The following is an 11,535-nucleotide window of genomic DNA, read 5'->3' on the forward strand; positions in this document are numbered from 1 at the left end:
AGAAATAATCGAAGTTCTTATATTATTTTCTTATGATCACATAAAATCATCCCACCACTGGTCTTTAAATCTTTTAGCAGATGCAGACACCTCAACGTGTTTGCTTTTGGACTGAAAATAGATACTTGAATAATACAATATCCTAAAAAATATTACAAAATTGCTCTAATTTATTCTATTGTTAAAATTAGAAAATATTCAAATTAAAAAACTAGCAATAATGAAACCCTGGAAAAGTAAACATTCAAAACTCAGGAAATTCCAAAATGTAAATTTCTACTGGAACACTGATTTGGCCCCAATTCACATTATATATGCATATATTTTATGGTGTAGATTACAAAACCTAGCAGCAGTAATAAAATATGGCTCATATTTAACAAGATAAACGGAAGATACTACATAGATGGCAGAATACTACATAGACGGCAAGACAGAAGAGTTATCACTCCAGTAGAAACCTGAACATCTAGAATTGCATGACGCTTGAGTGTTGGATTTCTCAGCCTACTGCTTCATTGACGTGAATTTTCACAGACTCCAAGGATTTACGCTAGAGATGACTTTGGCCTGTAAACAATGCAGATGCACTTATTCTAATGGCTTAAGAAATAGAAATTTAAGAAGTGGGCTCGCAAGATTTTATGCTGCCAAGCCTAATTCCATCTTCCATCCTTTCTGTCAGTCTCCACATACCGGGAGGCATTCTCTTCTTCTTGCGTTTCCTCTGAGGTGGAGCATCCTGAACCTCAGGAGTTAGAGGCTCGCTACTCTCAGATGGCCGACGGACAGCTGCATGAACGATACCCTCTGAAAAGCAGAATAAAAGAAAAAAAATTCAGTTCAATGGTAGGGTGAGCCTTCCTGGGAAGGCAACCAGGGCATATCTGCACTTTGTATTTCCTCTTTCTCTGTTTAGCTACTAGGTGGAATTCATGTGGAACACACTTTGTGAACAATCCATCTCCTCTGTGAGATGTTAAAGAATACCTGACAATATTTAAATCTATTACAGAAACAGGCATAGTAGTATTTACTTGGATTTGTGTTGAGTCAATTCAGAATTCAGAGCACTTAGTAAAATCATCAGTTTGCAAAGCATTTCATGGCTGTGGATAACTGCCTAGTCTCAAGGACCCAAGCAACTGAGGTAACCAGAAAGGGAAAAAATAGCAAGAAAAAAATTCAAGGACTTTGTCAATGCTGTATCAGCATCTGCTGCTTTATTAGCAACCAGAATTGAGGGGAAAAAGCCCAATGACTTTAGTATTAAGACTATAATTCTAACTCATACCCCTTCAGAAGAAAAAAAATCACAATGTATAAAAACTGTGACAAATATGGCAATTTCCTACAATATCTTTGGGAGATCTTATTGTATTACATTTAAACAGCTTTGGAGTCCATTGTATTATAAATGCTAGTTTATGTATTATTGTGGGATTGTATCTAACTTTTCCAGGGGAGAGACATGGACAACGTAAACCCTGGGAAACATTAGGTGCTTCAAGGGACTATCTTAAACAACGTAACAGAAAAGAAGGAACTTTCAGGACCAACAAAGTTAAATGGGTTAAGTGGGAAATATATGGGGGAAAGGGAATGCAAATCACCACATCAGCACCTAACCTTTTGAAGCTACACCCTGAGAAGAGAACCACTGTCTCATTGATTACCTATTCATAGTTTCTGAAGATCAAAGACTCAAGCTAAATAAAGGAAAGGCTAGCCAATGCATAGGGGTGCTCGTTCTGAGGGAATAGCTGTTAAGAACTTGTAACCACAGAAAAACCCCATAGTGGGATTTAAGGAACTGATCATGTCCCAGAGCCGTTGCTGGAGTTTGGGGTGATCTCTGGTAAGTTTATTACCATGTGTGTAAGTTATTTTATTTTTCTTAATACGTTTTCTCTGTGATGCTTTCACCATAAGAATATAGGTGCTTGCTTATATGTTTATAGCCTCTGAGGAGAGAGCAAAGCAGGCCTGCTTAGGCAATCTGATTTGCTGGGGAATTTGCAGCGTAAGGAGAGAACTTTGCAGCCCAGAAAAACCCCAGTCAGGAGGAAGAGACAGACAGGTCTCAGCCCAAGAGAGGTGATGGCTGGGGAGTCAGAAGCCTAAAAGTGGGTCCCCTTGTTGGACCATGAGGGGGAAATACAAGTGCAGTTGCTTTGAACTGTGACAATAACCAATGAAGATGAACGACCCAGGAAGACTAAAAGTTGCCCTGTTAGGAATGGTAGGTATGAAATCCAAGGATGCATTTGTCAGGAGATCAGCTACAGTACAGAGTTCCTCCAGCATTCCAAGTATATCTTTCACTCCTGGAAGCTTCTTACCCAGTGCATTTTTTCCTTTGGGCTTCTTTCTTTTTGGACGACTAAGTGGAATTTCATCTGTAAGATGTAAAATAAAGGAACTAGTTACACACTATGGAGGAATCCGTGCTCTCTTTCTAACAACTCTACTTCAACCCAGAAAGGGGAATCCCTTTGGAAGTGAAGAGGATTGGGATTTCCTAGCCCTCTCTTTACACAAGAGAACCCTCATCAGCAGAGTAAAGAGAAGGAAGAGTACAGCAAGGAGTGGGGAAGTAATAGGAAATAAAAAACCTGCCCAGACTGCAAGATGTGTTAAAAAAAACACATAGGATGGGCACTGAAAAAAAACAAAACCAGGAAATTATAATAATGATGCGCTATAGGAAAAATTTCTCATATACAGCATAGTGTCCAATTCTGGTCACTTCACCTCAAGACAGATATAATAGAGAACGAAAAAGTCCAGAGAAGGGCAACCATGAGGTGAGGCCTGCACAAATGAGTGACTTTAAAGACTCTTTCCTCTTTTCTAAGCTATATAACTCTCCTCTGAAGATAAGGCCCCTTTAAGGTATCTCCAATTGACCACCCAAAAGCATAAGCCACTTTCTAAAATCTTGACCCATGTACACATAAAGCACTAAATAAATAAATTATAATACTTAGCATACTGCTTTTAGGCAAAACTTTAAAAACGATTCAACTGAAGTCAACAGGAACTGTTAAACAGAATGCACAGCACTTAATACTTAAACTCACCTTGGCTTCCACTTCAGATCCAAGATTTTCCCATTTAAATAAAAAAAAAAATCAGAAAGGAATATAAAAGGAACAAGAATGTTAGTTTTGAATTAGTTACAACTCAGAACTGTGTTAGAGCTCACAATGCAATTGGTTTATGTGGTCACAGAACTTATACATAAAAGCCATCCACCTCCCCTGAGCCCTATTTCTTTTTACGAACATTTGAATATGACAAGATTGCGGCTGCTTAGCAATAGACAAAACAATAGTCTGTTTGCTACTTGTGACTATGTACAGTTTCTTGGTTTGTTAGCTGTTCATGAGATTGAAACTTTCATTTTACCTGGCTCTTTAATTGGAACCTGTCTTACTGTCTGACACAAACTAACAGAAGAAGTTATATGATAGTGAAGCAAGCAGCTAACAAAAAATATTCAGACTCCTCAAAGCGTTTATGGGCTACTATGTACATATGTCTTAAGGCACCGAAGAGGATTTTCGACTTAACAGACCATAACAACGTTCTTTCTTATCATCAAAATCTACCTTGGTTCATGGATCATTGAACCCTCAGAACCATAACCTCTCTATCTTTTGCCTCAATATGGTATTCACTGATGATATTATTTATACCACACTCAAAAGTATGCTAGGCACCAAGTTGATTTTAAAAAGTCTCTGCCCCAAAGTGCTTGCAATTTAAAATACAGATGAGAGACAGCATTCAACAGCAATAAACAATGAGGCGAAGACCAGGAAAAGAAAACAAGGGGTTGAAAATACAAAAGTTACTGAGACTGAAGTAGTTTTTAAAATCTTTGATGCATTTTTCCCCTCCAAATGACAGAAGCAATAAGATATTATGAAGTAAACAGTTTCCCAATCTTTTTACAACACAAAACTTCTTTTCTACTACATGATTAGAAAACAAGCATCCTATACCCCAAAGCCCATGGAAAGTCAAAGGAGGAAGTTACACATACCCAAACTCTTATATTTTTAAGGTACTTTTTAAAAATTAGATAAAAAAAAAGTTATTTGCTGCTAGGCTAAAACTTACATAAAAATGTTAAAAGAAAAGGAGTACTTGTGGCACCTTAGAGACTACCAATTCATTTGAGCATAAGCTTTCGTGAGCTACAGCTCACTTCATCGGATGCATACTGTGGAAAGTACAGAAGATCTTTCTATACACACAAACCATGAAAAAATGGGTGTTTACCGCTACAAAAGGTTCTCTCTCTCCCCACCCCACTCTCCTGCTGGTAATAGCTTATCTAAAGTGATCACTCTCCTTACAATGTGTATGATAATCAAGGTGGGCCATTTCCAGCACAAATCCAGGGTTTAACAAGAACGTCCGGGGAGGTGGGGGGTAATACGAAAAAACAAGGGGAAATAGGCTTGAATAGAGACTGGGAGTGGCTAAGTCATTATGCAAGGTAACCTAAATTAATTGTATCCAATTTGCAAATGAATTCCAATTCAACAGTCTCTCGCTGGAGTCTGGATTTGAAGTTTTTCTGTTGTAATATCGCAACTTTCATGTCTGTAATCGCGTGACCAGAGAGATTGAAGTGTTCTCCGACTGGTTTATGAATGTTATAATTCTTGACATCTGATTTATGTCCATTTATTCTTTTACGTAGAGACTGTCCAGTTTGACCAATGTACATGGCAGAGGGGCATTGCTGGCACATGATGGCATATAGATGTGGGCACAGTTGGCAACAGGCTTTGCTGCAAGGATAGGTTCCTGGGTTAGTGGTTCTGTTGTGTGGTATGTGGTGGTATAGGGTGGTGACCATCGTTTATTAGCACTGTAGTGTCCAGGAAGTGGATCTCTTAGTGTGGATTGGACCAGGCTGAGGTTGATGGTGGGATGGAAATTGTTGAGATCATGGTGGAATTCCTCAAGGGCTTCTTTTCCATGGGTCCAGATGATGATGATGTCATCAATATAGCGCAAGTAGAGTAGGGGCATTAGGGGACGAGAGCTGAGGAAGCATTGTTCTAAGTCAGCCATAAAAATGTTGGCATACTGTGCGGCCATGCGGGTACCCATAGCAGTGCCGCTGATTTGAAGGTACACATCGTCCCCAAATGTAAAATAGTTATGGGTAAGGACAAACTCACAAAGTTCAGCCACCAGGTTAGCCGTGACATTATCGGGGATAGTGTTCTTGACAGCTTGTAGTCCATCTTTGTGTGGAATGTTGGTGCAGAGGGCTTCTACATCCATAGTGGCCAGGATGGTGTTATCAGGAAGATCACTGATGGATTGTAGTTTCCTCAGGATGTCAGTGGTGTCTCGAAGATAGCTGGGAGTGCTGGTAGTGTAGGACCTGAGGAGGGAGTCTACATAGCCAGACAACCCTGATGTCAGGGTGCCAATGCCTGAGATCATGGGGCGCCCAGGATTTCCAGGTTTATGGATTTTGGGTAGTAGATAGAATATCCCAGGTTGGGGTTCCAGGGGTGTGTCTGTGCCACCCTATACCGGAACCTACTGACCGCTATTCCTACCTACATGCCTCCAGCTTTCACCCTGACCACACCACACGATCCATTGTCTACAGCCAAGCTCTAAGATACAACCGCATTTGCTCCAACCCCTCAGACAGAGACAAACACCTACAATATCTCTATCAAGCATTCTTATAACTACAATACCCACCTGCGGAAGTGAAGAAACAGACTGACAGAGCCAGAAGAGTTCCCAGAAGTCACCTACTACAGGACAGGCCTAACAAAAAAAATAACAGAACGCCACTAGCCGTCACCTTCAGCCCCCAACTAAAACCCCTCCAACGCATTATTAAGGATCTACAACCTATCCTGAAGGATGACCCAACACTCTCACAAATCTTGGGAGACAGGCCAGTCCTTGCCTACAGACAGCCCCCAATCTGAAGCAAATACTCACCAGCAACCACATACCACACAACAGAACCACTAACCCAGGAACCTATCCTTGCAACAAAGCCCGTTGCCAACTGTGCCCACATATCTATTCAGGGCACACTATCACAGGGCCTAATAACATCAGCCACACTATCAGAGGCTCGTTCACCTGCACATCCACCAATGTGATATATGCCATCATGTGCCAGCAGTGCCCCTCTGCCATGTACATTGGTCAAACTGGACAGTCTCTACGTAAAAGAATAAATGGACACAAATCAGATGTTAAGAATTATAACATTCATAAACCAGTCGGAGAACCCTTCAATCTCTCTGGTCACGCGATTACAGACATGAAAGTTACGATATTACAACAGAAAAACTTCAAATCCAGACTCCAGCGAGAGACTGTTGAATTGGAATTCATTTGCAAATTGGATACAATTAATTTAGGTTACCTTGCATAATGACTTAGCCACTCCCAGTCTCTATTCAAGCCTATTTCCCCTTGTTTTTTCGTATTTCCCCCCCACCCCCCCGGACGTTCTTGTTAAACCCTGGATTTGTGCTGGAAATGGCCCACCTTGATTATCATACACATTGTAAGGAGAGTGATCACTTTAGATAAGCTATTACCAGCAGGAGAGTGGGGTGGGGTGGGGGGGGGGGAGAAAACCTTCTGTAGTGGTAAACACCCATTTTTTCATGGTTTGTGTGTATAAAAAGATCTTCTGTACTTTCCACAGTATGCATCCGATGAAGTGAGCTGTAGCTCACGAAAGCTTATGCTCAAATAAATTGGTTAGTCTCTAAGGTGCCACAAGTACTCCTTTTCTTTTTGCGAATACAGACTAACACGGCTGTTACTCTGAAACCTATAAAAATGTTAGTCTATTGCAATTTTTTGTGGTGAAATACAAAACTGAAATAAAGCTAGGTTTATAATGAAACTGCTGACACAGCCTTCACCCTAGCTTCACAAATGCAAGTTTGATTTTATTTTAAACTTTGTTCAGCACAGAATTGAAAGCATATTTGTCTCTTTAAGACACTTAGCAAAATGTCACTAAAGTCAGTGAGAGCTCTATGAGACTTGTTGAGTTCATTTTTCTTAATTTCACAACTTTCAAGTACATTCCAGGGCACAAAAATTACCATATTTCATATAATCAGCTAATCTTACCTTGGAACTGGAGGAAGGGCACGGGGTGGGCACTGAAATAAAAAAATCTTCCATTAGTATGTTATGAAACCATCTCCCTTCTAAACCCTTGCTAAGCCATTTCACAGAAACAAGCTAATTCCAAGCATGACTGACACATCCAACAAATATTAAAACTTCTGATAGGCGATTCTGAACATAACGCACATATGTATATGTACACAAGTGCATTGAGATCCTTGGATGGAAGGTACTATGTAGAAATGTAAAGTAGTATATGTTACAGATTTGATGTCAATGCCTAAATTCAGATGTGTGCTGGATTTTAGAGAGATACTATAGACACCTCAGAAGCATATGTAGCTGTTCTCTTTAAATATTTTTACTTCTCTTCTAATAAACTACACAAACAGGAAAGTTAATTCATCACTCCAATCAGTTGTTGAAAATATTATCTACAAAAACACTGCCAAAAATTAGGTATTTAATATCAACATATTTGCAGATTATAGTATGAAGAGTTGCAGGTACTTTACTAGTGAAATTATAAATTTAGAGATAGAACAGTCTAACATGATAAAATGTGCAAGAAAACACAACCTTTTCAAATTATTTTGACCATAAGGTCAAAACAAAATTAAAACTACAAAATAATAAAACCTCTTGTTAACAGACTAGCTGAAGCATAGCTCACACACCTGATAAATGTTTCTCACCTAGAAAAAATGAGGCAGCTTAGATTCAGATTTTGTATTAAATAAGTAAACTGGACAAAGGAAAAATCCCCATTCTCCGAAGACTTTATTTCAATTAAAAATTACACAGACAATGTAATTAAAGGCTTGCTAGAACTGAACTCACCACTTGTTTCTTCCCCATACCATTCAAAATCAGTCCTTGAGAGAGACACTGAACAGCTTCCTAAACCCGACAGTGTTGACTCTGACCTCAGCTTACTCTGCACAAAAATAAGCTTCTGATAGACAGGATTAGCTAGACATGAACCTTGTTGTCCCTGATATTGCTCTTATTTAAGTCTATGGGAATTTTGCCATCAACTTTCCAAATGGAACAGCAGTAGGTCTTAATGCTGCTTGCAATTAAAGAAATCCAAGATCCCATGACCCTTTACTCACAAGAGTAATTGTTACCCATGCTTACATTGATTGGGATGTGGGACAAAGGGTTAAATATCGGGACATCTGGTCACCCTATCCAAACGTGACCCAGGCTAAATTGCACTGAACTGAATTTATTTGCCACAGAAGCATAACGGGCTAAGTCAGCACTGCCAGGATTTAAACCAGTGGTTCTGAGGAGTGTAGGTACTGCAAGTCCTGAGATTTAGACCATTCTTATTTTTATAGCTCTTTACATCTTCAAAACACATTACACTGATTTAAAAACGCTATGATATAAACATATTTATTATAAGGATAAGGAAACCAAGGCAGTAAGAGAGACTTGCTTGCCCAAGCCCACAACAGAACAGGGATCAGAAATTCCTGGCTGCCATTTGCACGAGACCATGATCATGTTCATGTACAAGACATTGCTAGTTATTTGATCAATAAAGGGGGTTAATATGTCCCCTTGGAAAAAGTCACTCTTTTTGGTCTATATGGGGGGGGGAGGGGGCAAAAAAAAGCCCACAATTGTTAACACTGGTGAACTCCAACAGCAACAGCACCAGTGTAAACAATGCTCCCACAAGCACTAGCATTCTTAATACAGTACTGTATTATGTAGGTCTGAGCAGGGTTAACAACACTGTTAAAAAAGTTGCTGGCCACAGGAGCTTGGTCTACGCGAGGGCTCCCAATATTGCTACAACTAAGATGCAATTGCAAAACACGCTGCCTGCTCAGTTATTTCAGCAAACTGATTTTAAGCACTGCTTTTAAAGCTACAATCTCCTAACGTGGCCGTGCTGGCCAGCTCAGATGGGGCACGGAACTTTACTGAAAGGGCTTTTGAAAAAAAGACTTTTCAAGATTGGTCTGTACCATGAACGGTTCTTAAACTACAGCTTTTAATCAAGATCTGGGTCCCATCTGCACAACCGAAGTAGCAGAATCCATATTCAACACAGTTACTTAGCACGGCTGAAAATGCAGGTCAGGTTGGGGGCCTCAGAAAGCTCAGCAGGATTAAAAGCCTCCATATAGCCATCCATCTGTGTTACACACTGAACTGGAGCTGAAGGGGGGCCACTGACAGGGAGACGTCAAAACCCCTGCCTCCAACCTGAGAGGAAGAGGCTGTAAATCTCAAAAATAACTCTGAGAGCCCCCCCCCCCCATCCTGCACCCTCCCCCCATGAGGGAGCTTTCCCCCCCACATCCCTTCCCCAACCTGCAACCCTCCCCCCCACACTCTCCCTCTCCACCTACACACGACCCCCATGAGGAAGCCTCACCCTACCTCCAACCCCCAACACATTCCCCCGATAAGGGAGCCACCCCGCATTTCCCCTCCTCTCGCTGCGGCAACCTGCCCAGGCCCCTCACCTGGCGGGCTCCCTGCTGCGGGGTCTCCATGCCGCGCCTTGCCTGGAGCTCGCGGCCGGCTCCACAGCCCAGCGCGCCCGTCGCCGAGACGCTGGAGCCGCGGGGGAAGGGGAGGGTGCTGCCAGGCAGGGATTTCCGGGCGGCCACCAGGGGCTCAGCGAGGAGGCTGCGGGCCTGGAGGTTAACGCCCCCCCGCCCCGGCCCCTGGCTCTGCCCGGGCCCAGGCTCCACAGCGAGGCGCGGGGGGACCCGCCCCCTCAGCAGGGACCACCCCGGCCGGGCTGGAGCCCGCGCTGCGTGAGGCGGGGGCTGGAGCGTACCTGTGGCTCCAGCCCCCGGGGAGAGGATGGCGAGCTCGGGGGGGGGCGGCCTGGTGTAGCAGCTGGAGCCCCCCCCTCCAGCTCGGGGCGAGGCCGCTTTTGGCTCATCCCTCCTGCCTCTGGGCTAGGCGGGGTTGGTGGGGGCTCCGCTCTCCAAGGCCAAGAGCGCCGGGGGTAGCGCCCAGGCCCCCAGCTGCTGGGTCACGCAGCCATCGCCCCTAGCCGGCTCCCCCCCCCCCCCCCCGGCCCTTGTGTCAGACACTGTAGGGTGTAGGCGTCAAGCAGGCCCGAGCGGGCAGCCCCCTCTCCCTACAAGCGGGATCTGCAGTTAGGGCCCCGCCCCGGCTGGGGTGCCCTGGCAGCCCTTGCGCCCCATGGGGCTGCGATCTGCAACCTTTGCTGGAGCATCTCTCCCTCGTGACGACAGGGAACCTCACTTTTAAGTGCATCTTGAAATGTTTCGTTTGAACTAGACCAAGGGGGCGGGGGCTGGGGAAGAAGCCTCAGAAAGAACACAACGATGAACAGCAGGGCCCTGCAATAGTACGTTGCATGGCCATCCTTGGAGCCTTTGCTCCTTTACCAATCGAGTTAGCTCACGTTGTTCATTTGTGATGCCCCCTGCCAATTCAAGGTTCCTCTGCAGGCCTGGACAGGAAGAATCAGAAGGAAGGTGGGGGTTTGTGCACTCAGGCTCTGAAGGGGAGGAAATAATAAGTACAGTATCACAGAAAAAAAATTGAACTAGCAAGAGGAATCCAGACTAAGAAAAACAAAATATATGGATTTGCACAATTCTAAGAAAAATCTAAACAAAACTCCCACTATCTAAAGTAGGCTCTCTGTTCAATGACTGAACACATACTCTTAAAAGGGCAAAGTACAAGAGCCACCAGAATGGTGTGAAAGAGCTCTGTGTGGCTTGTCAAATACAACTATTTTCCAACTCTACCATTGCATTAAAATATGCTTTTAATATCACTTTTAAATGTGCAGGTTTTTTGTTTTGTGTTTTTAAACAGCCTTGACTGGCAATTATGAGAGACCAAAGATTGCATTTTAAAAGCTCTTACAGGAAATCAAATGTAGAAAAAAGACAGGAAGACCATAACACTAATGCCCAAGCTGCCCTGTGATCAAAGGAACTGATTGTTAGGAAACACACCTACACATGAACAGGGCATAGTGTTTCAGAAGGAGAGAGAAACCATCACCAGGTTCTCTTCAGTTTGCTGGTAGTAGGGAGGGAAAGAACTGGAAGGAACCTATTCCTTTATACTGTCCTGACGTGTACTTTACACACTCGTCCAGAGTAGTTATGTATTGGCACATGAATGGTCAATAGCTGGTATAAGATACCAATCTCTAAAAGTGCACTCAACTGGAAGTGTATTACCTGGGTTTATTGTGTATTGTAATTTTTAGCTAGAGCAGTCAGTAGGTGTAAGAGTTGTGCGAAGGGAAAACCCAGAATCTTTTCTATTAGACTTAAGAAACCCACATACATAGCCTTAACATTTGCGTTACTTATTTCCTGTAATGGTGAATGACTAGTGCAACACGTACAGTAG

General features: G+C 42.8%; 1 protein-coding gene across 1 annotated transcript in view; it reads right to left on the reverse strand.

The window, feature by feature from the left end:
• TMEM237 (transmembrane protein 237) overlaps nucleotides 1–9,811 on the reverse strand; it is a 31,448-nt gene extending 21,637 nt beyond the window's left edge. The window contains exons 1-5 of the mRNA XM_077829829.1: nucleotides 9,645–9,811; nucleotides 7,156–7,187; nucleotides 3,084–3,094; nucleotides 2,343–2,399; nucleotides 697–810 (exon numbers count right to left, since the gene is read on the reverse strand). Of these exons, the coding sequence (XP_077685955.1) occupies nucleotides 697–810; nucleotides 2,343–2,399; nucleotides 3,084–3,094; nucleotides 7,156–7,187; nucleotides 9,645–9,674 (244 nt within the window). The 5' untranslated portion in view covers nucleotides 9,675–9,811. The remainder of the gene's footprint in view (nucleotides 1–696; nucleotides 811–2,342; nucleotides 2,400–3,083; nucleotides 3,095–7,155; nucleotides 7,188–9,644) is intronic.
• Nucleotides 9,812–11,535: the final 1,724 nt, after the last annotated feature.

Source organism: Eretmochelys imbricata, chromosome 11 (genome assembly GCF_965152235.1).
Source record: "Eretmochelys imbricata isolate rEreImb1 chromosome 11, rEreImb1.hap1, whole genome shotgun sequence".
Classification (NCBI taxonomy): domain Eukaryota; kingdom Metazoa; phylum Chordata; order Testudines; family Cheloniidae; genus Eretmochelys; species Eretmochelys imbricata.